This window comes from Falco peregrinus, chromosome 8 (assembly GCF_023634155.1).
Source record: "Falco peregrinus isolate bFalPer1 chromosome 8, bFalPer1.pri, whole genome shotgun sequence".
In the NCBI taxonomy this organism is placed as follows: Eukaryota; Metazoa; Chordata; class Aves; order Falconiformes; family Falconidae; genus Falco; species Falco peregrinus.
This window is the reverse complement of record NC_073728.1, coordinates 46,330,842-46,358,477: the sequence shown is the minus strand read 5'-3', so window position 1 is coordinate 46,358,477 and position 27,636 is coordinate 46,330,842. Positions and strand designations below refer to the sequence as shown.

General features: G+C 49.9%; 2 protein-coding genes across 4 annotated transcripts; one reads left to right on the top strand and one right to left on the bottom strand.

The window, feature by feature from the left end:
* The first annotated feature begins 11 nt into the window (after positions 1-11).
* SMIM33 (small integral membrane protein 33) lies at positions 12-27,339 on the top strand. Of its 2 annotated transcripts, XM_027779693.2 has the most exons (3): positions 12-1,686; positions 23,625-23,828; positions 25,263-27,339. In XM_027779693.2, exons 2-3 carry the CDS (start codon positions 23,704-23,706, stop codon positions 25,699-25,701), a joined length of 564 nt encoding a protein of 187 aa, XP_027635494.1. In that variant the 5' UTR covers positions 12-1,686; positions 23,625-23,703; the 3' UTR covers positions 25,702-27,339. The 2 variants fall into 2 exon arrangements, with proteins under 2 accessions (XP_027635494.1, XP_055667586.1); XM_055811611.1 differs by lacking the exons at positions 12-1,686; positions 23,625-23,828 and adding an exon at positions 23,837-24,775.
* Positions 1,680-22,274, bottom strand: ECSCR (endothelial cell surface expressed chemotaxis and apoptosis regulator). 2 transcript variants are annotated; one of them, XM_027779691.2, is made up of 11 exons: positions 22,142-22,274; positions 11,651-11,692; positions 11,053-11,103; positions 9,808-9,924; positions 9,260-9,307; positions 7,351-7,398; positions 6,654-6,752; positions 5,301-5,399; positions 4,665-4,701; positions 3,182-3,281; positions 1,680-2,645 (listed from the first exon to the last, which is right to left on the bottom strand). In XM_027779691.2, the coding sequence occupies exons 1-11, from the start codon at positions 22,197-22,199 to the stop codon at positions 2,637-2,639; spliced, it is 708 nt and encodes a 235-aa protein (XP_027635492.2). In that variant the 5' UTR covers positions 22,200-22,274; the 3' UTR covers positions 1,680-2,636. The 2 variants fall into 2 exon arrangements, with proteins under 2 accessions (XP_027635492.2, XP_013150693.2); XM_013295239.3 differs by lacking the exon at positions 1,680-2,645 and having other exon boundaries at positions 2,654-3,281.
* Positions 27,340-27,636: the final 297 nt, after the last annotated feature.

The window sequence follows — 27,636 nt, the reverse complement described above, 5'->3', positions numbered from 1 at the left end:
CAGTGCCGTTGGGCGGCGGGTGCGGGCAGGCGGCGGGGCTTGGTCTTCTGCGGAGGTGGCTCGGGTGGGCCGGGGCTCACCTGCCGGACCCCCTGCCGCGGTGCGGCTTAGGCCGGGCCCAGCCAGCCGCCTTGGGGAATGGCATCACCGTGGGCTCCTCCCTGGCCGTGGGGCACGTTGCTGGGCCGTGGTGGTGAGGAGGGGACGGCCTCCTACGCGCTGCCTCGCCGAAGATTGGTTGGAAACCCTTTGAGGCCTTGTCCCACAGCCTGTGTGCACGGCTGGCGCCACTGCTTGCTTCCCCTCATGCCACCGGCCAGTTAACTTGGGCTCCTGAGCTGTGGGAGGTGGGCTCATGGTGTGAAAGAGTTGGTGTTTTCCACCAGCATTCTTTGTGGGAGCACAACAGGTGCGAGAATGCCTCTCCTTTCACACGAGCAGCAGCAACTGGGGGTTACGGGTCTTTTCATTCAGTCGTTATTTTGAACAAGGTCAAAGCGGGGACTCTGCTTTTGGGCACAGATTGATTTTACAATGGAGCAAGTTCAGGTTGTTTGTCAAGACCCTCAAGAGTCTATGGGAGGAAGGAGGTTGAAGGAAAAGTAAAACAGCAGCAAGATTCCACGGGGCAGTCCTCACAGGTCTAGAGAGATTTGTCTCCTTGTCAGCAGGAGGGGAGGTCTGTTAAAGCTTGACACTGAAGCATCTGGTATCACAGGTGCTCACCAGCTGCCTTTGTTGTGTCTTTCTGGGACTAAAGCTAAAAACCTACTTGTGATGCGTCATGCACCAAATCACAGGTCTCTGGGATCTGGAGCTGTCTGGATGCAGCTAGGTGGGAATCACCAGGGATCTTGTGCTTAAGCAAATTCACCAGTCAAGTGGGGACTGGGCGAGTGGAGTGATGTCATTTTACTTTTCAGGAATTGTACCAGAAAAGCTTCATTTATTAAAAAATAGCTTATCAAACTGCCTGGTGCATATGCTAAAGTGTGTTGGATCTTAGCAGGAGTTGTGAAAACGTTGCATTTATTTTGCTGAATGCTTTATTGCCAGCTGCAAAGCACAGTTACCTCTAGCACTGCACATTCCAGTAAACATCTCTTATCCATCCTATAAAATTAAATCAGGCTAAATTATTATGCTTCATTGAACTGTGCAGGGGAATGTGTGCAGCAATACCTGTTTTGAGTGCTTGGCTAGATCTTTTTTTTTCCCTAACTTCACAGTTAACCTTCAGCGCTGATGGATGTTGATGCTCACGTTAGGAGAAGGCAGTATCTAAGTGTACAGCTGCTGGGTGGACGAGGTGCTCTGGAGGTCTGTGTTGACTGTGGAGCTGGGGAAGCTTGCAAGCAGGAGTCATGGTGAAGATGGGCAGAGGCAGAGTTAGTGCTTCAGTACATTAGGCTGATGAATAAGGCAGCTGAGACCTCCAGAAATACCCAACAGGGCATCATTTCTCTTACGGTCATGTGGAGGCTGGGTATTGACGTCTCCATCATCCTCGGTTGCTCGGCTTAGGATAAGTATTCTGCTGTAGTCAGGCAGTGACTGGCAGCTGGGCCTGAGCCGGCTTTCGTTGTGAACCAGCTGACTCCCAACGTGAGCTGTTGCACTGTGGAGCCTAATGGAGGACCCTTATCGTGGCGTCTTGGTCGTGCACTGGTGGTTCTTGGTGCTGAGGTAAGGTGGGTGCGCTGGCTGATCTGTGGAAGGGGATGCTGCTTTTCTGGTCTGTCAGGAAGCTCTGGGAAAGCTGTGGTATGGAAGGTGGAAGCTCTTCCAGCAAACTCAGGCTACCATATTTCAGGTGCTGAAGTAGCTCGGCATTTTGCTTGCGGCCACTCCTTTTTACACTCGGATAAAACCCTGTTTATGCAGAGACCTTGTTCTTTACACTTAAGATAAGTCTTCTTTGAGCATGTTGGGCCTGTGGGAAGATAGAAATCTGCCTGCCTGAAGCTCAGTTATTAATAATAAAGTATTTAAGATGGCAGTTTGCATTTCAGCAGCACCTTTAATTCATGGCTCTCCAAATGCTTTACAGACATTGATTAACGTAGCCTCACAACAACCCTGTGAGGTAGGTGTATATGATCATCCCCACCGCTGTGGGGACAATGAGAGCACCAAGGATAAGGGGCTTGGAGCAATTGTGCTGGGATCTGATCTAGCACTTGGCTGTTTAAGTCCCATTAGGCCTTCAGCTTCAGGTCATGCTTTTCTAATGCACAGGTTTGACTCGATGTGGGGCTATATTGATTAACGAGCCTGTGACTGCCTGGCACAGACTATAAAGGCCATTAATTTAAGGCAGCAGTTTATTAGCAAAGTGGATGGTGCCTTGGTGCTTCTTGCTGCAGGAATAGTCTGAGTGTTTGAAGGCCTATCAAAAGCAGAGTTACATATCAGCCATTGCGCATGGCAGGCTGCAACTGGAGAAAGCCCTTAGACCCCAGGTGGGGAAGCTATGTGGGATGCTACTGTAAATGTATTGATCAGAAAGGACATAATAATTTATATATAAAGTCCACCCTTGCTCTTTCCTCAAAGGAAAAAAAAACAAACCAAAAAGAACTTAGAAAGTCACTGCTGGTTGTCATGTGTCAGCTTCAAGCTCTGGGCCCTTGGCTTCATAGCACCTGCAAAAAGAACAAAACTTGCATCAGCAGCCTGTCTGGGCTAGCAAAAGAAGTTGGGCAATGTGTCCTCTCAAACTCAATCCCAGCTTTAAAACAACTGAAAATGATGCAAATTACTTATGTGGGATGCATCTGAGAGTATTGATGGGAATGTGCTTCAACATTGCCTGTGGAACGGGAGTGGGTAAGCTTGGACTAGAGGGTGAGACCTTGATTTCTCAAAGGGTAGCTTATTTACCTTTCATTTAATGAGAAACCACTCTAGCTTTGCTGGCTCGCCCTAGGTGATGGCATCTACAAACGTGAGCCATACTTGACACCTTGAGTTCAGGCAGCTTGGATAAATCTGAGATGGGCACCTAAAGTTCTCACCAGGCTTACTGGAACCCAGTTTGGACCTTCAGGAGTTTGATGGCAGGTTTTTTATCTTTCCGAAGGAATAAAAGAGCCAAGAAATACCTCAAAAGCTTGCTCTTATCCAGCAAGAGAAATAATCCCCAGCTAACTCTCTAAAAAGCAAGGCTTAAAAGGGAAACCTTTTCTGATGGTGGGTAACTCATGCTGTTGTTCATGTTGATGTTCTTCATGGAGATCAGAGTGATGCTATTATCCTTCTGGCTTGGGCCTGCCGAGCAGCTGTCAAGAAGAGAAGGCAGTATTAAATTCTCTGGAAAATGAAAGGGGGAAGTTTCTTTGCACACAACTGGAGGCAAACAGGCAAGGCCGAGCCTGGCTGGTACATGGGACTGGACTTGACTTGCACTGCCCATTCATCTGCTGTCCTGATTCAGGCCCATCCTTGCTGCCGCGGTTTCCCATCGCCTGCCTGAACAGAGGTTCAGAGATCTCTGGGGAGACAAGCAGTGTGTTCAGACAAATTTGGGTGGGGGGCTGGTTTGCCTGTCAGAAAGCACCATTGTCACCTGTGTCAGGACTTGTAGGCAGAATCAAGGAGCAGTTTGGATCTGGTTCTCAGTGACTGAATTCCTTTCTAGCCCTGCAGCTGTTACCAGAACTGGAACAAAAGGAAACATTACTGTGTCACTCTGTCCTATGCCCTTAAGTTTTTGTTGTACAAACGGAACACTGGGTATTTTTATGTCTGATGCTGCTGATCATGTATTGCCATTGTCTCTCAAGAGTGAGCGTTACAAGTGTTAGGAAGGTGGGATTCCCCTTTCTCCCTACCCTGAGGGCTGGAGTATTTGTTTAGTGCCTGGAGACTGGGTGTCATTGGGGATTAGGGTGCCTCGGGGGCACAGTCCTCTGCTCTTACAAGTTCTGCCTAATTGACCTCAGGTCACTTAGATCACAATCATTAAGAATGTTTGGGAACCGTTGATGTTGATGCAAATTTGGCACCTAAATACTTAGGGACTTTTCTCCCTGTGTCCCTTGCCTCTTGCCAAAGCAGGGTTTATTATTTTGGTAGGAAACTATCAGTTGGAAATGTAAGAGCAACATGTTTTGGTCGCCTCCTGCTCTTGTTTCCTGCTGCTTTCCCACGTACAGCCTCTCTTCTTGGGTAGCAGTGCTGGACCATTGGGTTCAGATGGACCATCCTCCACTTGATGCTTCTCTTCCAAAGATTTCTGGATTGGGGCTTCCTTATCCTGCTTTTGCTAGGGAACAGTAAGGGGTGTCTTGGAAGATATTTTTGGGGACCTGATCTCATTTCACTGAGGCTGCTTTGAGACCCAGAAAACCAAGTTTAGACCTCAAGTCTGTATCTAGGCAAAGACAGACAAACAAAATGCTTTTGGAAGGTGATGAGTTTTTGCAGATAACAGTGCAGCTTTGAAAAGAGGCCCCTAAATATTGAACTTCTACCTTTAACTGCATCAGGCAGAGGATGAGGTGCCATCAAAGCTGATTTTGGTTTTTTTAATCTGTTTCAAAGATGTCTTGAAATGCTTCCTTCCACCTGAAATAACCAAACCAGACTCTTCTCCTTGTTAAAATTAGTTCTGGAATAAAATAGTACTTTCAATAGGATGTGAATAGTGTGAGCAGCCTTACCTCTCTGATACCATGGAGGTTCCTGGTTTGTGTTTGTCTGGAGGGAGAAAAGCAGTTGGTGATGTACAGGTGAGAAAACATCACAGCTAAGCAATAAAATAAGTCGGCTGTCTTCAGAACTGTGTTGTACAGGGTTATAAATGAAATCCAAATGAGATTAGAGACACCACAGGGGATACTTGAGAGTCGATTAGAGAAAATTCTTCAACTAATGTGACATACAGGCAGAACTGAATGCTTTGCTGCCTGTTTAGTCACTAGCATCCTTTGGTCTTTTGGCAGTTACCTGTCTTGCTGTATAGCAGCCTTTCCCTGTAGTGGGCACTGCTTAGTGGGAAATGGGATTCCTAGGGAAAATGAGTGTCAAACTTTTGCTGGAAGAACTGCCCACCTCTGGAAATCTGCACATTTAGCTGTAGCAAACTTGAGACTGTTTCCTTGTGCAGATGGGTCTGGGCTGGGGCTCTGAAGAGGTGGTCACACTACATTCCTAACTGCTGAATCTGCATTCCAGTTTGCCTTCAAAACCTCCCCACTGTGTAAGCTTTTTGAAAGCATCTTTTAGGAATTGCCAAATCCACGTAGAAAATGATGACATTTTGAGTAGGGAACGACAAGATCATCCCAGGAAAATACCTTCTGAGTCCTTTGAGCGGTTACACTTGAACCTCAGGCTGACCACGCTGACCAGAATGATCACAACCACTATCAGGATAACTATGAAGCTGATGACACCTGGGGACGAAGAAAAGAACTGTCTGCAAGGGATATAACAATGTGCCTGTCCTTGGCTTCTGGGGTAGCGGAGAGACTTTGTCATCAAAACTTAGGTAGGAAATCAATAAAATGAGCATGGTACGTAATAGGCAGAGAAGAAAATAGTCACTGGAGTGAATGGCTTTATCGTCTTGTGTTTTAGCCTTAAGGGCTTCTGAGGAGTACTTGATTGGTAAGGCAGTGCCAGGAGGGCAGAAGTCTGCTGATTACACTGGGGATTGATTGAAGTCTACATGTCCCTAGTACAGTTGGTAAATCTTGTTCTAAAGGTGTATAAAATCAGATAAATACGTAACGTAACAGGGAGAGACAAGCTAAAGACTGTGAGTGATATTATCTGTCTCATAAACCAGTGGCCAAGTGCAGGTTTGGTTCAGGCCTCGATAAATCAAACTATTCTTTGCACAGGAATTTTGTCCTGTTAAGACTGCTTCAGGACTTCTCATGGCTGCCCTTGGAGGATATAAGCAAGTGATACTTAGGAAGTTAGCTCCTGACTTTTTAAAATGCTTCTGAAATAACACTTCTTCCCATAGTGTGATAGAAATGAGCTGTTTGGGTTTTTTGCTCATCCTCATGGAGGAGGGGGACAGTATAGCCCAAGGCAGAGTGGGTCTCTTAAATCTACCCTGTGCCTGTCTTCAAATCTGTGGCCAGGTTAAGGCATGGCACCTCTTGCTTCATCTTTCCACAGTCTCAAGGATGCAGAGGACTTGGCTGCCTCCTGCCAGGCAGGGTGCAAGCATCCAGAGGAAAGCTGTAAGGCAGGGTGGGAATGCAGTCCCAACAGGTTTGCAGGAAAAAAATTACCTAAACTTCCAGGCAGGTAGTGTATTTATTCTAGACCCTGTCACAGAAATCAAGGCATAGCATGGGATGATCTGTGCCCTGGTCTTGTCCTAATGTGGAGCTGGGGCAAACGCTGGTGCTGGGAGCAAGATGCCAAGCTCAGGTGTAGCCATGATGGACTTTCAGATTGTCCTTTGTATACGGGGCATGGCTGGGAGTATTTATTAGGTGCTTTATTGCCTGCTGGTGACAAGTCTCTTTCTCAAGGGTTTCCCCTTGCACTCTGGAAACTCCAGAATCAGGCAGGCTGAAGAAGAAAACTGGAGCCATCTCCAGGGAAGCATCTTTGAAGCCGGGTGTCCAAAAGAGCATGGCCTGCTGAAACAGAGCCCCCTCCTCTTGCCAGGCTGCACAAGACCTTACCAAAAGCTGCCACCGTCAGTGGTGATTTATCATCCGTTGGAGTGGGCGCAGGCAAGTAGTCGGAGGAGTTCGGTGTTGAGGTGACTGACTTTGAGGTGCCTACAAGAGCAGGAAAAGGCAGCTTTATAGAAAAGTCTTTCCTCCAAGGTTGGGAAGAAGATTCCTAACAATGCTCGAGGACCTAACATGCCCTTGCACTTTTTTGAAGAGAATGATGTTGGATCCTGGCCAGCCCCGTCAATGTTAACAGCAAACTGACCACTACCTGCGTGGGAATCAGGTTGCCTTGGTGTGGCCCCTTTTTACTGACAAACTGAGAACATCCACAGGGATTTCTGCTGGGACCCTAGTGAGGAAGCTGAGCGTGGTGGGTGGAGGACTGATCTGGCAGTGTGTTTGAGGCGGGAGTTTGTCCCATCTCCCTCTTTTTGCAACCTTTTGCCACAGTGGCACCTTTCCTGCTGTGACTCACACCCACTGTTCCCAGGCTCAACACGTTACCCCCAAAGTGCTGCTTATGTGGAGTTTTACAGGCTTTTCAAGGTCTAGATGGGATGGCCAGCATCCCCCGGGTACTTTCTGGCCATTCACTATGCTGCCTTGAAGACAGCAGTGTGATGGCCTTGCTATTGGTTGTGTAAAGGGCTATAAAATACCTAGCAGTAATTGCCTCTCTGCAAGAGAAAGCAAAAGGCACCTTGAGTTGCTGATGTTGTGGTACTCTCACTTCTCTTGGGCTCTTGACCTGCACAGAGAAATACAGAATGTGAGTCTTGTCCTTGAGTGTCATCTAATCATCAAGAATTAATGGGCATGCTGGAGAGGAGAATGGATTTACAGTAATGCTGATGGTATCTGGAAAAAACACAGAATTTGTACTCGGGCTAAAACCTTCCCACCAAACGTACTTTGTACTATTTTCCATGTCCAAATAGAAACTCAGGGACCCAACATTCAAATGCCCTTATATGAACTCCTCAGGTTCTGCAGTCCCAGGTGCAGTTTTTTGGCAGATACAGCAATTGAATACTGGAAGAGTGAACTGGGAAGGTTATAGATTTGCTCATAAATGTTGAGACTTAAAAAATATTCTGTTTAGGGGAAGGAATTCTGCAGAATATGGGTGTGAATTGACTGTTCAGCTTGTCCTTGGAATTGGAATAGGTGCATGTGCTGTCCTGGGTTATCTGTAAGTAATTAAGCTAGTTTGAGTTGGGCTAACTTGTACACCATATGTAGACTAGCTGTGGCAGCATAGAGGTTTGCCTGAGCAAAGACTCCAGTTCTCAGTGGGATAAACTGACTTAAATGAAGCTGTTTCATTTGTGACAGCTGCTTTAAAGCTAGCCTTTGTATTTCACCGGTACAGAGGAAAAAAAATCCTTTGCTTCGTCCTGGATGTGTGTTGAACAGCCAGATTATCTGCACTGATCTTAATGAGTAGCTATAGGCCCTGCCAGGAGACTAAAAATGATACTTTAGAGTTTCAGAAGATCATTTGTAGGTTAAGTAGGATCTTCTTTCCTCCTTTTCCATCCCCACCTTCCAAATAGCAGTGTTGGCCAAAAGTATGTGCTGCTTGGAGAAATGAGAAACAGCTTCTGGCACCCTACACTGGGGCGCAGGGCATGCAGCTGAAACCAGGGTTTCTGTCCTGCAGAAAATATCTCTGTTTTGGAATTTAATTTTGCCAAAAGTCAGAAGAAAAAGGGGAAATGGTGTGAAAAAGGGAAAAGGTATGAAATAACAGATCTTAACTGGTTCAGAAACCATATGGAGCACAACAGTCCTGAGAAGCAGGGACTACTGCTGTACAGTTTTTTCACCAGTCATTAAACCCTTTGTTTCGTTCTGAAATTGTTCTAGCCATGGGCGGTGGGCAGAAGCTGTGGTTTGCTGAGCTTGGCATGGATACTCTGTCCCTGGGAAATGTTGGGTCTTGCACAACAGGAGACCTCGCTTTTGGAAGCATCAGCAACATTTCTATAGTCAAAGATGTATGGAGCTTTTCAGATATAAAGCAGGGTTATAATTAATAGCAGTCTGCTCTGATGCAAAGGGCTCTTGGCTTAGCTGGGCACAGGCATGCTGGTTGGACATCTGTGCAGGCAGAGCTGACCACGGGTTTTTAACCTTGCTTGTGTTAGAGAAGATCTGAGAGGTACTTGGAGAGGCAGGGTGGTTCCTGTCTTGACCGTTGCAGATTTTTTGAGGCTGAGTCTTTAATGGGGAATCAGCTCAGCTGTCAGATTTCAGTCTTCCCACTCTCTTGGATACAGCCTTTGTTCTGCGAAAACGCTTACTGAATTCTCTAATTTTTGCTTACAGGCGGGGTTAAGCAAACTGTCAAAAGCAAATTATTTTTTTAAAAAGGGATGTTAAAAGGGCTACCTTTTCTTAAACATAGATCAGTCTTTTGACTGTTCAAGTGCACCCCTGTGTTTTATCACTGCTTACAAGGATACCAGGCATGATTTTGGGTGTTACTGATGGCTCAACCCCAAGATAAAGACTAGTGCTTATATAACATGCACCATGTGAACTGAAGAAGCTAATTGCCATGAAATTATCTAAACTTACTGTTACTCTATAAAAGGACAGAGTACCTTGAGGTGGTGAAGCTGCTGTGCTTCTGCTTCCACTAGACTTTTCATCTGAAAAGAAAACATGGGAAAGGAGAATTAACTCTTGAAGCTGCTACTAATTCTGCTATGGAGAGCAGTTGGGTTTCCATGGGGTAAAAACCTGTTTACGTGAGACTTCCCCTCCAAACAAATATCAAGGTGTCCAGGTAACGAGCTGTGTGGTCAATTTAGAGAGTGAACATGGGAGGGGAGCTTGGGAGGGGTCTGCTGGGGTGCGTGTAGCTGCTCCACAAAATGTTACCTGGTAAAGCATGATGTGGCTTTTCTGGTATGGGCTTGCTTGCAGCTGCGACATCTAGGTCGTGGTTGTGTCCAGCTCTGTGCTTTTGGGGAGCTGGAACGAGCTGCTCTTTTAGCAAAGACTCAAAGAAATTCAAAAGTTGCTGCTACTGGGTGAGCAGAATAGCATGGATTAGCCCAGTCTTCCTGATGCTTCCAATTTTGCGTGGATAAGAAAGGATGCACAAGCAGGTCCTGCCTGAGCAAAAATTTTAGTTTTCCATACGTACCTCGCGCAGTCAACGCTAGCAGTGTTGTGGTCATGGGGGAGGTCTGGGCTGTAGTAGTTTGACCCACAGAAGAGCTGAGATTCAAGTCAGTTGGTGGTGTTGATTTTACTGAAGGCTCTGTGGAGGAAGCATAGCGTTACCTCCGGGAGCTCTGCTCACCCCAAGCTCTGCTTAGAAACAGCTTGGAGGAGGGCATCTGGAGATCTGTCTCCAGAGATCCAAGCGGGCTACCATTTGGAGTTGGAGAGATCCCTTCTTGTGTATTTTCAGACTGAAACATGGAACCCAGCTAACACCTCCCTACGCCCATTTCCAGGGCTTCTGTGTGACCACATAGATGTCGCAGTGTCCTGAAGCTGGTTTCAGCAGAGGGAGGAGTACAGAAAAAAGAATAAAGGGAGCTCCTCAGAGGTTCATACTACTTCTAAATATTTTTCTGTCCTTATGACTAATTGCTGTTCCCATTAAAGTAGGTAACCAAGTAAAATTCCCAACATGAATAGCTGAATTAGAGCTAAGGCAGTGTTCAGCCCCTGTGCTGCCACAAACATTGCCGTTTAGGACAAGCCTCTTCATGCTTCCCTTTTCCTCTTGGAGAAATGTTGACCTGTTGTATGGGAGGTGCTGAGGGTGTGCAAAACACTGGAAGTTTTTAGTTTAAAAAAAAAAAAGCACTTGCTTGGTCAGGCTTGTCAAGAGAGCACTATTGAACAGCAAGTGTAATGCAGGGAAGCCCTTACAACAGTGATTTCTTTGCTGTTACTTCCATCGTGACACCAGGAGCCAAGGGCAGACCTGGCATGTGGGGCACTGTGCTTGCACGTGCTGCACACACCCGGCGGTCCTTGCACGAAGAACTGCTGGGCAGAACGGGTGATTGCAGGCAGGAGGATACAGCAACGTGGACACTGCTCAGCCCAGTTCCTGGCCTGGGCTCGGGGCAGTCGCATCCTTTATGTGCACAAGAATCAAAATGCAGGGTTTGCCCTCGGATGTGAGCTGCTGGCCTTGCTTCTCCCTGTTTGATTTAGTGGTTTATCCCTGCTCTTTGATCCCTCTGGGGTGAGCTGACTGGATCAGAAGCCCTTGTGCCACAAAATTTCCTTCTTCCCCACCACTGTTCTCATCTAACCTGCTGTCTCACAGCCCCTTCTATTGCTGGTGGCCCAGCTGGGCTGGAGGTCAGTCCAGTTAAGAGCCAGGACGCCCCTGAGCTGCACTCTTAGGTCTCCAGATGAGCATTACCTGAGGGATGGTTCTTTACTTCAGGGCTGTGTGGTGTTGATTGGGATTGACCTGTAACACAAGCAGAGAGACAGAGGTGACATCTCCTCCACATGCTCCTTGGTGGGTTCGCCACTGGGGTGGGTTGAAGCATGGGCCAAAAAGGGGCCATTGTAGCCAACGCAGCTGAAAGGGTGACACGGGCAAGAGATGCTAAGGAGAGGGTTTGTCACTGGCTATAGGAACCTGTGTGCAGATGGACCTTGGCTCTGAGGATCCGTGGAGGAGAGCATGCTAACTGCTGGGAAATGGGGAGCAAAGATGAGGCAGGATCCCTCTGCTTTCACTGTGCTTCCTGGAACGCTGCATTGCTCTCTTCCAGACAAAAAGGGGGAGCCAGGCAAGGTCATCCTCTGGGGCACAATGGCCTCCATGGTCCCTGGAGATCTGGGGGTGAAGGATGTTAGATGGGGTAGACAGAGGTGGCCAGCACAGGGTCCTGGGTGAAGGCGCTTCAGCAGATGGGAGTTTTGAATCTGGGTCCCATTTGCAGCCCCACATAAGCAAGTGCATTCACATCCAAATAGACATGCAAAGCAAATCACAACCCAGGAGGTACCTGTTACAGCATGGACAGAGGAGTCTGTGGAGGCGGTAGTACCTGAAACGAAAGAGTAAGAGCGTCAGCGGTGCTCATCTGTGACTGTCACTAATGCATTGGTGATGTTGCTGGCTGTGTGGTTTGGGTTTTCTTCATCTTCTGTAGGCATGGCATTGAAATACATGATTTCCACAAAGTAAAGAAGTAATAGCAAATACTGAGTGCAAAACTATCAGGTTCTGAGTAAATTAGCACTGGAGTTTATTCAGCAGGATAAATGCCTTCCTCCCAGGTGGAGGTGAGCCCTTCAGGGAGCAGTCGTCTGTTACAGGGAAAATGCAAGGCTGTATACATAGCATCACAGAATCATTGGAGATGGCCTTTGAGATCATCCAGTCCAATGATCAGGGGGGTCATTCCCTCTCCGTGGCTGTTTGCCTCCAGCTTGGTCGGCCGAGAAAGGCTGTGTGAGCTGTGTTCGGGAGCTGTTTAAATAGTTGACGCGCATTTGAACACTTTGTTCCCTTGAGACCTTAATGAATGGGTGGATGAAGTTTGTAAAGGCTTCCACGAGCTGGTGGGACTGTTTTCCTCCCTGTGTCCTACGTCTGTTCCTTCTATCCTGTGTGTTTACATCCTGGGAAGCTGGCTGAAGCCTGTGGCTGTGTACATCTGGACACGGCAAGAGGGCTGCAGCCTGGGGACGGACTCAGAGTTGCCTTCCCTGGTCGTGGTGGAGAGTTCTGTAGGTCCACGCCAGGCTTTGCTCTCCCAGGGTTGTAGGTGTTGCGCTGAGTCCCTAGTTTCTCAACTGAAAGGTGTTTTTGTTTGGGATTTCTGACAGAGTATCCCTGCACCGATCTCCCATGTTGCCTACTCTCAGGATCCCTGGTGTTTGTCTTTAAGCCCCAGCTCCTGGAGTCCTGTGATTAGATGAGATGTCAATTAAAAATACTGCCATTTAAAATAGGAAAAAGTGTTTCCCAGACTTGGAGGCAAGAACTGGAAAATGTAAAGGCACTTTAAATGCTCAAAACAAACCCAGCTGGCTTAATTTTGAAAAGGTGACTTTGAGTCTGTTGGTTTTGAAATGCACATCCTAACTGATATTTTTAAATGATTATTGCTGTGATCCTGGTGCTGCCTGTAGTTAAGATTAATGCAAGAAAATCTATTACAGCTACAGAAACCAGCTGAATCTGGTCCCACCGGTGATTCATCTCACCAGAGTCCCACGAGAGCTGAAAGTTTTGGAGAAAAAGGGACAGCAGTAAAGGTTGAATCGTTGCAGCTCGCTGTGCCTGTGTGATGCCGCCGAGCTCCATGGCAGCTGTGTCCTGAGGAGCTGCAGTGCCTTTGCACTTGCCGTGCCCTGTGGGATGGCAGGAGGGGAGCTCCAGCAGCACAGCACCAGCCAGAGAGAGCACAGCAGGGCTTGTGCGCCCATTTACAGCCAGGATCTGTCCTTCCTGTGTGTGAGGTTCATCTCACCTGCTCCCTTCTCACATCTCCCATAAGACAGCTCACCTTCAGGCTCTTTCTCACTAAAGAGAGGACCAGGCACTTCTAAAACCTTGTTGCTCTGACCTATTTCACAGCTCTACCTTACTACCTTACCTATTTCAGATTTCTACCTTACTCGAGCTGTGGCTAGAGGAACCACAGCCTGCAACGTCCCATTTCTTGCCAGGAGTCGTAGAAGTGATGTAGGTGATGAACTTAGTGGTGGGTACCTATGCTGTAGGTGTCTGAAAGAGGTCAGATGAATGCCCTGACAGTGGTGGGTATCTGCAGTGAAGTCTTTAGCATCCTCATTTAGCTTCATTAGTGAATGTGGGCTATCAGGGCTTGGCTCAGAGCTTACCCCTGGGAACTGTCTGGGTGTAGTGAGCTCCTGATTGATCTCATTTTTCTCAATTTAACTGTGTTGGAGCCATAATTGTTTTTTTGTCTGAGGCTTTAGACAATGATCCCAGCCAAACAGGAACCAAAACAGTGTGCAAACCACACTGAATACGTAATAAGGCATGGTCTCTTTCCAGATAGGATTTGGCTTTGAAAATCAGACCTGACTCTTCAGATCTTTTCTATGCTTTTCTCTCCTAGCTCACTGGCAGCAGGCTGGTGAAACTATCTTGTTTGGTCCATGAAAGAGGAGACATGATCAGATCTTTAATTACATACAGAGGAAGGGACTAATTGGTTTTCTAAATCCATTGGAACAGGACCAGAAAACAAGGACTTTTAACTGCAACAAAGCAAAGGGAGGCTGGGCAAGAGGAAACTGCCTCGACATAAGGATAGTGAGTTGCTAGGAGTGATTGTGTAGGAGAATTATGGGATATCCTTCTCTGCAGGTTTTGAAGAGCAGGTTAAATGAGCATCAGTCTAGTAACATAGACAGGAGTATGGACAGGTGTAGCATCACTTACTAAATCCACTAATATAATGGAAAAAAAGATCTTTTGGGTACACAGTTGCCCTTCTTAAAGAGGTAAAATGCCTGTTTTGAGGAAGGGGGATGCACCCCTTTGAAGCCCTGTCACCTGGGCTGCTGTGGGGTGCTACCTGCTCCCCAGTGGCCCAGCTGACTCTGTGGAGAACATGCAGCGACTTGGGCTGTTTCCATCAGTACCCAGTTTGCCAAGTTTTCTGTCACTGGGTTTCCTCTTCTGAACAGCTTTACAATACAGTTTCTGGACATTGGTTTGCAAATGCTTTAAGATACTCCATACATTCAGCACAAAAAAATAATGTGCTGAGATCATCACAGGGGCCAGTATCCTCTAGCAGCTGCCAAACTCAAACAGCTCCTCTTTATCCATAATTCCCTTGCAGAAGCCATTGTCTTGTTTTCCCATGGGAAGAAAAGCTGCTTATAACACATTTTCTTGTTGAAATTATCACAGGTGCTTTTTAGTGTACATGGCACATTGAAAGCATCAAGAATTGCTGAAGAAAGAGCTATTGTCTAAACTTAGCCTTTGTGGAATGAAAAGGGGAATAAAGGTGCTGAGCTGGCTGTTTATTCCACCATTTTTGGTGCAGCTGAGAAGAAATCAGAGAGCTTGAACAGAGCCTCTGGGGATGGGAGGAAGCTGAGGGTGAAGGAGGTGACATTTCCCTGTCCCGCCATCCCTGATGGGACCATCCTGTGGGCTACTCCGGCATCCCTGGCACTAGGGTAAGAGGAAGAGGATGCTACTTAACGCTTTCTTCTGCCACAGCTCAGCGCTTTGCTGAAGGTCACACCAGAGTATGGGCTCACAGGAGTTCTCTGTTTGCAAAAACTAAACCTTGGGGTTATTGTAAATAAGAACAATGAGCAGATTTTCCAGTGCTCAGCTTCTGGAGTTCACCTGGCCAGGTAGGTGCTTGCCCCCGTCTGCCATGTTTGAGCTTTGCTGTGGAGAAGTGACCGGTCTTGCTGTGAAGAGGCTGAGGGACGGAGGTCCCCTTTTGGCACTTCACTCGGGAATAAATGGCCCTGGCTCCTCTAAACACAACTGCATGTTACTTCAAAGCAGAGCAAGCGTGGCTCTGACTCCTGCTCACTGCTGCTTGTTATGCCTTTCCTGCCAACTCAAATAATCAAAAGTCCTGTTATATTAGGTGTTTTCTTTCGGTGAAGGTGCTGAGCATCCTGGTTGAATCACCTCGGGGGGGGACTGACGTGTGCGAAGCAGGAAGAGACCCTGGTCCCACCGCGGGGCTGGGCAGCAGGGTGGGTACGAACAAAACAGTGCCACGCGCCCCAGCTCCCTGCAGACGTCCCTGGGGGACTCTCGTGCAAACCGTGCTGGAAACTGTTTCCTCCCGGTGCCGCCGCCAGCTCGGCCGTGCTCCCCTCTGTGAAGGGCCCTGGCTGACAATAATAATCGGGACGCAGCCAGCACAGCTGTAATTGCAATAAACATCAAAGCCATTCAAATGACTTGCCATTGAGCATAAGCACTGCCAAGATATTTGTTACGTGTTTGGGTGCAAGTGATTTATAGCTGGATTGTGCAGTTCTAGGTGGAGATGGGGAGCTTGCTGAGGGATTTACAATGGGAAATAGAGCTTTCTACTCTTGCTGTAATGGGAAACCCCTAATTACCCACCAGAGTCACATTGCTGCAGAGGAGCGCATCGGAGCTGCAGGTGCATTTAATCTCTGACCCAGCACTAGCTGCGTTTTGGTTAATTTTTCTAGAGGATGAGCAGGGGAATTTTGTTTTTCTGTTACTTGTGGTAGTTGTTCTGTGAGTGTTAGACTGAGAGCAGAGGGGTCTCGCCATGGAGCCTTCTCTCACGGCAGCTGAGATGTTCCCAGAGCCAGCAGTTCATCCCACTTGCTCCTCAGCACAAAAAGAGGATGATGTAAACCAAAAGAAAGGTGAATTTTAGATGTTTCTGCTTTGGTATTATTTTTGGCAATCATAGGCATTTAAAGAGCGATTTCTTCAGCTGCTGACCAAAGAGAGGCACTGAATTTATTAAGATTTAAAAAACTCAGTCTTTGTCAGAGCCTCCGTATATAGCAGCATCGGCCAGCTGTTGGAAACGCTTCATCGGGGTTTAGATCAGGCACAAGAAGGGCTTGTGCTGTGCAGCCTGTATTCATAGAGGGATGGAGTCACCGGGGAGCATCTCTGACACTAGTATGAAGGCACAGGGACTGGGACGGGTCCTGTCCACACAGAACGGGTGATGGAGAGGGACCGTCTATCCCTGATGATGTGTAACCCTGGACTTGCTGGACTCTTCTTCCCTGGCAGTTTTGGGGGGAGGTGTGGTGATGTCCTGCCTGCCCCTGGGTGGCACGTTGCATGACAGGGAGCTGCAGAGCCCCTGTGGCATTGTGCAGCCTGGCTGTGCCAGCCTTGGCGTCACCCGCTGCTTGCAGGTTGCATAAACAGATGCTTTAGAAAAGAAACCTAGCAACCTAAAATTAGACTTTTCAATTCATATATTGGCACTTCTGTCAAACGACCCATGACAAAAATATACCGACCGCTTAATGCAAGTGCAGCTGTTTCCTGGGTGAAACAGCAGCTGTTGAAGCAGAGGAGAGCAACACCCCCCAATTCTTGGGAGTTTCACAGGGGAAAAAAATGCTGTATTAGGAAACCCGGAAAGCAGAGAGCTCTGCAAAAGCCTAGGCCTCGTTTTATTAAGTGCCTAAAAAAGCGCTGCTGCCTTGAGGGTCTCACAGCAGAACAGGTAAGGTGGAGATGTGGAGGAGAGAGAGAAATGTTGTTATGCAGGCTGGGTAACTGGCAGCCCGGATCAGGTCCCAGATCCACAGTGGTATTTAAGCATCTAATTCCCAAGTGATATGGGGGGGTTGGCAGCTCACTGCCAAGTGGTTCTGAATTGTAATGACTCGGCCAAAGTGTTGTGGAAAGTTTAGAGAGCCAGGAATTAAACCCGGATCTCATAAGCAATTAAAATTAATCTTTGCCTTCCTCTGCCTCTCCTCAAGGGCTGTACCCAGGCCTGGGCATCCTCTCTGAGCATCACGCTCCGTGCTCCTCTCTGGTGCGCTGTGCTGGAAGCAGATCTTAGAGGAAGTCAATTAAAAACCACCTGAATGTAGAAAACAAGCCAGGAGACAAACAATGTGGGGAAACCACATGCACGGAGCAGGCTCTGCCACATCACCCTGCGTGCTGACGTCTGGTTTTTGCACAACAAGTGGTTGTTTCTGGAGGAGGGAGGTGGCATGGCTTTTCTGCTGGCTGCACCACCACTGCTCCATGGTGTTTGGGGAGTAAACACTTGCTCCACCATGCTGCTGCACTGTCACCCTCCCAGCTGCTTGCTAGTTCCAGTTTCCTCTGTGACCTGCTTGTTTTAGAGCTCTGTGTTTGCTCCCGGTCTTTGTGCTAGTGCTAATGTGTGTCCTGCCCTTCTCCTGGCTATGCTGCTCCTAGGGTTTGGTGCTGGATCCGGGATTTTGGAGGAGGAAATCACTCCATGCACGGTTCAAATGAAAGATGGGGAGACCGCTTGTTCAGGCTTGGTGGGAGCCAGAGCCCAGCATGTGCTTTTTGCCTACCTGTGTTTTTTAAAAAAATAATATTATTCATCAGCAGATCTCAGAGCACTTTGCAGAAGAGAGGGGCAGTGTTAGCTTTGCTTTCTTTTCTGTGGATGGGGAAACTGAGGTGCAGAGGAGAAGCGTCACGGGCTGCAGGCTGGTTCGGCAGTGCTGCTTGATGCGGCTGCCAGCCAAGGTGCTGCCGTACACAGGCCACCTCGCAGGCAGTCCTCATCAGTTTGCATGATTTTGTTCCAAATGTTCTGTGCTCCAGCTGCTGCAGGAGATCACCTGCTGTATTTGTTTGTGTGCTGCACCTCCGGACAGGCATCTGCAGAGCTCTGTGACAGCACATGCGTTACCATACCCTGCAGCAGCACAGCCAAGGTGGTGGATCATGGCAGGTGCCCACCAGGCCTGTCTTGCTTCCACCGAGTTCATGTCGGTTCTTTGCTACCGTTTCCAAGTTTATTCACAAATTCGTTCTTCTTTCAAGTAATTCTAAGATTCCCCAGGTTTATTTGGATGTTGCTGGTAGCAGCCAGGCTGTGCACAAAAATGTGTTTGTGAACCACCATGCAGGAGCGTGATCTGCTGGGATCGGTTCAGCTCCCACCTAGTGACTCAGGAGGCAAGGTGTGTAGGGGGTTGGTGGCAAAGGGCTTTCTCATAATTCCTGTTCTTGCCATTTTCTTTTCTTAAGTTTCCTGGCTTAACACCAGGGAGCAGCGGAAGGAGGTCCCTGGATGCAGGCATTTCAGCACGGCAGTGCTGGAGGCACCGTGCAGCTGCTGCCTGAAGTGCTGAGTCTTGCAGAAGTGGCAGCTAAAGGGCAGGTGAAGCATCTTGGCCTGACAGGCTTCATCTGAGTCCAGATTTTTGGTGAGTGACCCTGGTGACACCGCCTAGGTTTTATTCCCAGATTTCAAAGCACTATATGGAAGAGGTTGTTGGTTTATTATCCCTGTTTCATATCTGGGGGCACCGGGAGCATTACGTGTCTGGGATAAGTGGCAGACACAAAGCCTAGGGGTCCTGTGTCTCCATCTGGTGCATTGTTAGCGGTGACATGTTTCTCCCTCATTTATAATTACACTAATTTCAGTGTGATTCCAAGAATTGTAGCAACTCCAGAGTCACCTCTAGCTGAAGTATGAGAGGAGCTTATTGTATCGTACGTCTGGAGCTGCTCGCCCAGCGCTGTGCTGCCCTCGGGAGCATGTGGAGTCTGCAGCTGTGCCTGGTGATGGTGGGAAAGGTGGGGGAGACCCACCTTGACTCCTGTCTCTTGCCCAGAACTGGTGGTGGCTGTCCCCAGTGCCAGAAGGGTTTGCCTGGCTTGCTCTGGAGCGTGAACGGACATGCTCCACACTTCCATGGACCCACACTGCTGCCACAAACAGCTCCATGTGAGCTTTCTCTGCCTGCTCTTTGTGCAGGGTGGCAAGCCCAAGCCACCAGCTTCGCTTCTGTACTACAAAGTCCCTGTCCCATTCCTGTGCTTCAGACCAGCAAAACCTTGATCTCAGGGAATGGGGTCCCAAGCCGGTGTGTTCTCACCAGCACGGGGTAAGAAGATTCTCCCTAATCTCTGAAATCCAACTGCTAGTAAGGCAGAGGCATTCACTGCGTCCTGGTGTTTCATCAGGTGTGCAGCAAGTTTCACGAGCTACCGGCATTAGGGCAAAGTCTCCTTGAAACGTTTTTATCTCCAAACAGCACCGCAACCAGGGATACTAGAGGGGAATTTTCTGCTGTGCTGGGATGATTCAGCTGAAAGGTAAAACCAGCACCCCCTTGCCCTTAAGTCTACAAAAAAGACCAAATGGGAGGTTCCTCCTTGTTGTGTTGGTTGGGTCATGCTGAGTGGGTTCCTCTGGGAAGGGGAGTAATGAGACCTTCTAGCCGAGGCTTGGCATGGTGCCGTGTGCTGGTGCTACACAAGAAACAGATCCATCTCCCTTTCCCAACCTTGGGCTTAAGCCTGTGCCTCGGCTTTCCCAGCAGGAGCGTTGCCGGCATTAGGTTACCAGCACCGTCCCCTCCAAGGACACCTGTTGTTGACTCACCTATTGTAAATGGGACATAATTCCTGGAAACTGTCTCTGGCTACTTCAGTCAGATTTGCAGAGTCATCTGTGGGGTTTCGTGTTACTAGAAGGGAGCAGTTTGTTTTGTGAACAAACATTTCTCCTCCCTCCCTCCTTCACCGGGTTCACCAGGTCAGGGGTGTGCTGGCCTCCCCTTGGTCCAAGGAATCAGCTTTAGGATGCAGTGGATGCCCTGGTTTAGGGATGCAAGTACCGTATCTGGAAGGTCTCCTGGTAGCTGAATGTCTGTCCTCTAGCTGCACCCCATGTCTTTGATTTTATTGAAAATATTTATCACCATGCATACTTGTTTTTGACATACCATGCTCCTCTCGGCATCATCCATCCACTGGCTGTGGTGTAGGTAGGAGAGCAGTGGATGGAGTGACTGACAGTGGAAAAATCCTGCTGGGTTCTCATTGACTTTGACCAGGAATTTTTCAGTGGAAATCTTTTGTCTGGAAAATGCCGGCCCATTGTAATGGAAACGGTTCATGGGAAGAGGTTTGTTTGGACAAATTTTCTGTTAAGTGTTTCTGGGGGAGGAAAAACAGGCTGGAAATGTTCCAAACCTTCCCACTTCAGCAATTTCAAAATAACAGTATTTGAACCTCCCTTTAGAAATAACTGAGAGCTTAGGAGTTTAAATTAAGAAATAATAAATTCATTAATAAAGTAATGAACTTACACAAAGTAAAATAATGAGGGGGGCGGGAAAGGCCTTGTGGAAACAGGCAGGTATAGTTTCCAGCCAAAGCAAATTCTGTCTCTCCTGCAAGGTTACCTCCATCTCCTCGAGTGCAGGGGGACCTCTGAGCATTTCTGTCTTGTTCAAGAGCCCCTAATTCCCTTCCCCAGCTGCCTGTGTGTCAGGGAGCCAGCGGCATCGCTGATCCTGTCTCTGCCCCTTCGCTAAGCCAGCTGCTTTGCCTCGCGCAGAAGCTTTTCCCTCCGGGTGCTGCACCACCTTAGTGACTTTGCTCTAAAATTTAAAAAGCCATTTCAGAACTGTCGGATCAATGCAAAACGGTGAGAGAACGCACAGTGACGGGGGGGGAGGCTGGTGGTTTTGGGTGAAGCCAGAGAGAGATGCAACTGCAGCACCAGCTGATGCACAGCGAGCATCGGCAGTAGGTCCTGGCCCTGCGGGGTCTGGCACCAGCTGCCAGGCACACCTAGGGAGAGTGGTCTCACAACATGGTTTTAGGCAGACTGCAGGGGACAAAATGACGCACTGAGGAGTGGAGGTGGCATCCCTTCCCCCTGATGCTGCAGCTGCCGGGTCCGCCTGGGAGGCGAAGCTGTGGGGGCACGGCGGCCGGTGGTCCTGCAGCGGGCAGGGGGCTGGGCACGTCCAGCCAAGCCAGAGGAGGTGCCTGACAGCCTCTGTGCTGCTCCTCTCCCACGCAAACCATACCGAGTAGTTTTAAGTGAAAACCAACGTTCTGGGCAGCATTAAGGAGTGTCGCAGTGTGGCCTCGTTGCCCTTTGGCTGGTAGCCAGCCCAGTGCACCCCCCTGCCGAAGCCGCAGTGTTGCCCTCTGATGAAGAGAGACATTTTCCAATCCATGTGCTCTTACTTCTCAGAATTAAACAGCTACTAAATGAATTGGTTTCCATATTCTCTGCCTTTTCAAAAATCCCATTATTACCAGCACAGTGTCTGTAACCCACAGGCAACTTCTATGGTTTAATGATAAAAGCCTCGGGGTGGAGACACCTTATCTTTAGGTGGTTGTCTATTGGAATTGGCAATGATGTTGCAGTCTATATTCCTTTGAATGCAGTTCAACTCCTAGGTACCACAGCTGCCAGAAATGTAAGAGGTGCCTGACGATGCAGGAAAAAACAACCTGTCACCCTTCAGAGCAGGAAACTGGTTCCTTCATCCCACACCACGGCTCACGCGGGAAAGAGAAGCTCAAGCAGAATTATCACAAAGGAGCACAAGTATTACAATAAGGGCGAGGCGTGTTCTACATGAGTCTTGCATGTGGTCTTTGTATTTATATTGATGAGTGGAAAATTCAAATCAGTCAAGGAACAAGCATTTCTGAGGAAAATAATGTACACTTAAGTGTTCTACCTTTACTCTTACTTGACAGAAGTCACTTACTACAAAATGCCTCAGCATCTCAGATCTCATTCCTTTTTTAAATCAAGAAACAAGTTCTTCTATTCCAGTGGTGCCAAATAAACCCCATAAGCCTGGTACAGCCACATTTTTCCCAGCAACCTGACTCCTGAATTTAAAGGCTGAGCTTCCCCATGACAGCTACTACATGTTCCAACCTCTGGCCAGTTCCCCTTGGTGCCCGCCGTGACGCTGAGCTCCCCAAATCCACCTGTCCAGCACCGCTTCCCCCTCCCCAGAGTGCAAGCGGAGCATCTCACCTCGGAACAGCATGCAGCCGAACAGCCAGAGGAGCGGATGGACGGATGGAGCCAGCATCTTCTCGGTGGCTTGTGGCTCTGCAGCCTCGCTAAGGCTCTGTCCATCCCAGGAGGGACAAGAGGGTGAGGAGCGATTTGCATGCCTGGTCTGACTCTCACAGAGTTTCCTGTTAAAGAATAGAAGGAAACGGGCTGAATCCACAGGGGAACTGTGTTTTTTAGCCCATTATGGTTGGAGAGGATGTGAGACATCGCTTACCGACGGCAAAGGAAACCTCGCCATCAGTTTGTTGGGGGATTCGGCTCTCATAGCAGTGGAGAGCAGCATCACAGCAGGCCTGCCCGGCTCTGGGCCACAGTGGCTTCTTTATGGTGCTTGAGTATTTTGGGAGATGCTTTGTTTGTCATGAGGATGTGCACCCCAGGTCAAATCTACTCCGCACATCAGCCGTGAGAGCTGCAGGCTGCGTTGGCCCTTCCTGGGCTAAGAGCTGCTGGAGGAGCCAGTCCTCCCTCCCCACCTGAGAGGGGATTTCTTAACATCTCCAGGAGGAATCTGGAAATATTTGTTCCTTGTGGGGCCGGGGTAACTCAAGAGCTGGTGCTACCCCATGCCCTGTGCTCCCCTGTGCAGCTCAAGCATGTCTGGGCACCAGGACTTGCTGGTTTGGGGATGCTGGGTTTGGGGATGCTGGGTTTGGGGATGCTGGGTTTGGGGATGCTGGGTTTGGGGATGCTGGGTTTGGGATGCTGTTTTTCAGGTAGCAGCAACATCTTTCCCTGCAGGGGACACAGCACGTGGCAGGCTTTGGCTTACCCTAACCCAAGTTCCTCAACAAGGGGAGGGAATGGAAAACTGGGCCGGTGCTGCCCCTGTTCCAGCCCAAGGGGTTCAGGGCATTTGGTTTCTTGGCACCGATCTTGTGATGCGCTTGTCTACATATTGTCTGTCTGTCTGTGTGTCTGTCTGTCCACTGCTGGCATAGTTCCAGCTTCAGAGGAAACAAGTTGCTCTGTTTTGGATGTGAATGAGTGTTGGGGGGAGGAGAAGGTTCTTAGGGTCCTCACCTGGGAAAGGCTCCTGTGTCCACCCATCTGGAAGGTCCATGCAGGTGCTCAGGATGCAAATCCACAGGATTGTGTCTCCTGGCTCGAAGGGCTGGTCCAGCCCCCTCCTGCAGCCCCCTGGGAAGCTGCAGAGCTTCAGAGGAGGGCAATGGAGCTGCTCCGCTGCATGGAGCGCATCGAGGGGTGTCTTATGCTGCTGGCAAGGTCCTTGCTTTCCATGGCCGGGAGATGGACGCAGGAACAGAGGGAGAGATCCCCTGTGCAGCTCTGTGCATTTCAGTGAGTCCCTTCAAACGCTTCCCAAAACCCCAAGCAAATCATCAGGCCAAAAGCCGGCAGCATCCCACAGCAGCCTTTGCTGTTACAAAACCTCTGTTAGCAGCCTCCCCCATCGTTTTTCCTCTCTCTTGCACAGATGTGATGCTCAGAGATTATGCTGTAGATTAAGGTTTTACTGAATCCTGAAATGAGTGCAAATTCCCAGAAGCTCTAACATGCAGCCAGATCTCTTCTGGTCACTCGGCTTGATGGTAGAAGAGGCATTTCCCACTCCGTTCTCCCCATGTGCAGGAAAGACAGCCCAAATATTCACCCCAGCTCATCTGCTGAGAGCCTCCAGGTAAGAACAGTGTTGTTTTGGGACGGAAAGCTGGGGAGACGTGTTCTGTAATGGCTAAAACTGTAAAGGATCCATCTTTTCTGCTCTGAGATGTGCTCAGGGTCACTCTGGTGGCAGAGGGTCTGACCGTGCAGCATCCCCAGACCAGGGGTACCTGCCTGCATGCAGGGTACGTGCTGCCAGAGTGGGGGACATCCCTCCAGCCTTGCTCGCATGGCCATCGTGCAAGGGGAGATGCACGAGCACTGACCTGGTGCTGGCTCCTGCCTGCCACCCCGCGCGGGTCCCAGGGTCCAGAGCTTCGCTGTGGGCTCGCGCTGCTGCTGGCCATGGCAATGCTGGTGAACGGTTCTTCAGCAGCAGTGGGACCCCCCATCAGAGAAAATCACCCCTGGGGCTGCATCATCTCCTGGGGCAAGGGTCCTTCCAGCCTGGAGCGTTGTGTGGATACACTTTGCTGGGCTGTGCAAGGAGCTCACATGCAGAAGGGTGATTTTTAGCACCGGTTTCTTAACCGCGTTAAATTTTAACACCAAGTTGGTGGAAGGCGGGAGGTTTCCTGCAGCTCAGCGGCCAGGGGTTGCAGCTGAAGGGGAGTGGGTAGGTGCTTTCTCCCTAAACAAAAGGGTGCTTGTCTTGCAACAGGCGAGAGGAGGGATTTTTCCGGCAAGGGTGCGTGGCAGCGAGGGAGGGGGCGGTGGTGCTGATGTGGCACTCAGCTAGGTAAGGGAGCACCTCTCCTGCCTGCGGGATGAGCAAGTGCTTCCTCCTCTGCCCTGGGGAATCCCGGGGGGGTGTGGGACCCAGACATGACGTGGCAGCCTCTGAAGTGAGTCTGGCTGCACCTACACTGAAGAACCATCCCAGAGGTTTTTCTGCTGGTCCTGCTGCCAGCTCCCCAGCCTCGACGCTGGAGGTGATGACTCTCATGCAGCAGGGACGCTAAGGTACCCCTGCGGGGCTGCGGAGGGCTCTCCCTCCCTCCGCTCCCCCCCGCCACCCCTGCTCCCACCCGTGCCGGCTCCCACAGGATTTTGTGGCTGTGGCAGGGATGCCTCGCAGAGTGTTCTGGTGGGGTTTGGTCTCCCAGGGAGGTCCCTGTGGGGTTTGGTCTTGGATTGGCACCGTGGGGCTGGGAGTGGAGGGTGGAGGGCTCCCCACCAGGGAACAAGGTGTAGTGGGGAGGGGAGAGCCCCATGGTGAAGGTGTCCGGGACAAGGGAACATAGGGCATCACCTCCCTCGCTCAATGTGTCTGGGGCACCGTCCTACAATCCCAGATAAAACCACCAAAATTTACCCTGTCCCGCAAGCCCGAAGGAGCTTATGGGATCATCCCATTCCCTGGCCACTGCAGGTGCAGGCAGGAGATAAGAACATCGGATGACCTCTGCTCAGCAGTCACCCCTTTCCACCCTGTCTTCCTCTGTCCCAGGTCAGCCTGCTCAGCCATGAACACGTCCTCACCCAGCAGCCAGCTGAGACAGCCTGAGCCCCAGGATGCAGCTGCCTTCACCCCCATCTCCATTGTCAGGAGCGTGACGAAGAAATCGGACGCCCTGCCCATGATCTCAGTGATCGTCGTCATCTTCGTCCTCTTGGCTGTCTTCATCATCATTGCGGTGCACTATGGCCCTCACCTCCGCACCGTCCAGATCACCCTCTACCACGAGCCCATGCCGCAGGACCTGGACAACGGGGTACACCTCATGGACTGGAAGAAGCTGGGCTCCCAGAAGAAGCTGCCTGCCCAGCCCTGCCAGCAGGAGCTGGCCAGCGTGGATGTGGCCGGTGTGAGCTGCCAGTGCTCCTGCAAGCATCACCTTCCCTGCAGGAGCTCTGAGCCCAATGTCATCGAGGTCACATACCTGTGACAAGGCTGTGGTCCACCTGGGCAGGACTCAAGGGACCATGTCCCGCTGGAAAAATAGTGACTGGGATGTTAGCTTAGCCTAAGACTCACCAGTTCCTGCATGCGGAGGTTGTGGCTCCCCAGGATTATGCCTCTCACCAGGTATGCTCAGCCAGGAGGTTGAGTGTCACTGTGGTGACCCATCATCAACCCCCAAAAGTCCAGCTGGGGGGTGTGCCACTGTCCCCAGGCAAGGGCTGGGTCCCCAGCCCAGGTGCTGGGGCTGGGCCAGCCTACGTGGGACAGCATTAGCATCTCTTCTGTTTTTTCTCGCCCTGGTTTTACCTGTCCCATGTTGTCTGGGAGCAGCCAGGAGAGCTGTCTTGGTCCTTGCCCCAGCTGGGGGGCTCTGTGCCTGTGCTCACCCTTGGCAGGAGCTGGAAATTACAGCTGGACTTGCTTTTCAGGTCAAAGATGTTTCCACATGCACAGTGTCCTCATTATGCTGTTTACATGGCACAGAAAAGCCTCCAGCCGCTCTTTTCCTCCATGCCACTACCCCTTTTCCTCCGTCAGAGGGCTGAAACGCTGTCCTCCCTCCTGCCAGCCCTGGCAGCAGGCTCAGCCCGTCCCAGCAAACAGCCAGAGGAGAGGAGGCAGCACCTGGACCCATGCTGGTGTTCCAGTGGTGGAGCCAGCAGCAGAGGATAACGTGTCCGATCCCCCAGTGGAGGTGGGCGAGAGAAGAGAGGCAACACGGTGGTCAAGAGTGGTGATAACGGCACATCAGTTTGTATGTTGGCTGAACATCTCGAGGTGTTGGCACTGGTGGAGATGGGCATGGATCTCTGGGCAGAGCCTGCAGCACCTCTGTGCACAATAGTGGGGATGGGGAGACCTGAGGTCATTTTCACTGTGGCCATCTTCATTGTCCCCGTTGCTGGCTACCGTTCCTGTGCCAAGGGAGGCTCTGCTCGGGGACCCGGGGACTCAGGAGGTTTCAGCATTGGAAGCAGCAGGGCATGTCCCAGCTGGGGAGGGAGCGATGGTGGGGTTAGTGTAGCCAGCTGTGGTGGGATGGGTATTGATATGGCTCGGTCACCCTGGGAAGAAACTCGTTGAGATGGCACAGAGGGAGCAGAGGGAGAGGTGAAATGTCCTGAGCCCCATAAGGCTCCTGGTGGCAGCAGACTGTGGTGACCTGTTCAGCCCTGGGAGTCTTTGTGCTGCTGGAGGAGTGCCTCCAGCATCTCTTTGGGCAAGAAATTGGTCTCTGTTTCTCCTCACTTGGCCCTTCTTCAGTGTGTGGGCTCGGAGGACTGTCCCTGGGGAGCGAGCGCAGCCTCTGGGATCACCCTCAGGGATTTATTCTGCTGAAGAGTTCCAGAAGTCAAAATACGTCTCCTGCCTCTCCCCACCCTGGGACAGAACGGCCAGGTCCGTGTCCGTCCTGAGCCGCATCCCCAGCACGGGTCCCTCTGTGCGCTGACAGACAAGAAACGGGTTCTTTTACCTGTTCCTCCAGGTGCTGGAGGTATTTCAGACAGGGCAGATGCTCCAGCATCCTTCCTCTCACTTATCTCCAGCTTCTTTTTCTCACTTACTTTAAAGATATGTAGTGGTTGGACTTGCTGGAAAATTTTGGTCTTTACAGTAAACATAATTTATATTACTTTTTTTGGGAGTTGTTTTCTGTTTCGATTTTTCTCCCTTTTGTTTTCCAGAGGTGACGCATTATCAGCTTTCCCACACCTGTGTTAGAGGAGATCGGGTCTGTCATTTCAACTGAAAAATTACAGAGTCCCGTCTCCCTTTGCAGGTCAACACAGGGCTTATTTTATAATTTATACACCCCTAATTAGCAAGCAGAAGAGCTGACCACCTGCCAGGGATGTCTCTTTAAGCAACGGCTGTAGGGTGCCAGTCCGGGGGTCACCCATGCCAAGGGTGAGGGCTC

What these genes read in the sequence shown, in the direction of transcription:
- SMIM33 (XM_027779693.2), top strand. Translation starts at nt 23,704, where the DNA reads ATGCAGCCAGATCTCTTCTGGTCACTCGGCTTGATGGTAGAAGAGGCA. An exon ending in CATCTGCTGAGAGCCTCCAG is followed by an intron (nt 23,829 to 25,262) that starts GTAAGAACAGTG and finishes CCTCTGTCCCAG; the next exon opens with GTCAGCCTGCTCAGCCATGA.
- ECSCR (XM_013295239.3), bottom strand. Translation starts at nt 22,199, where the DNA reads ATGCTGGCTCCATCCGTCCATCCGCTCCTCTGGCTGTTCGGCTGCATG. An exon ending in CGGCTGCATGCTGTTCCGAG is followed by an intron (nt 11,693 to 22,141) that starts GTGAGATGCTCC and finishes CTTTCGTTTCAG; the next exon opens with GTACTACCGCCTCCACAGAC. An exon ending in ACCTCCATGGTATCAGAGAG is followed by an intron (nt 3,282 to 4,664) that starts GTAAGGCTGCTC and finishes TCTTCTTGACAG; the next exon opens with CTGCTCGGCAGGCCCAAGCC.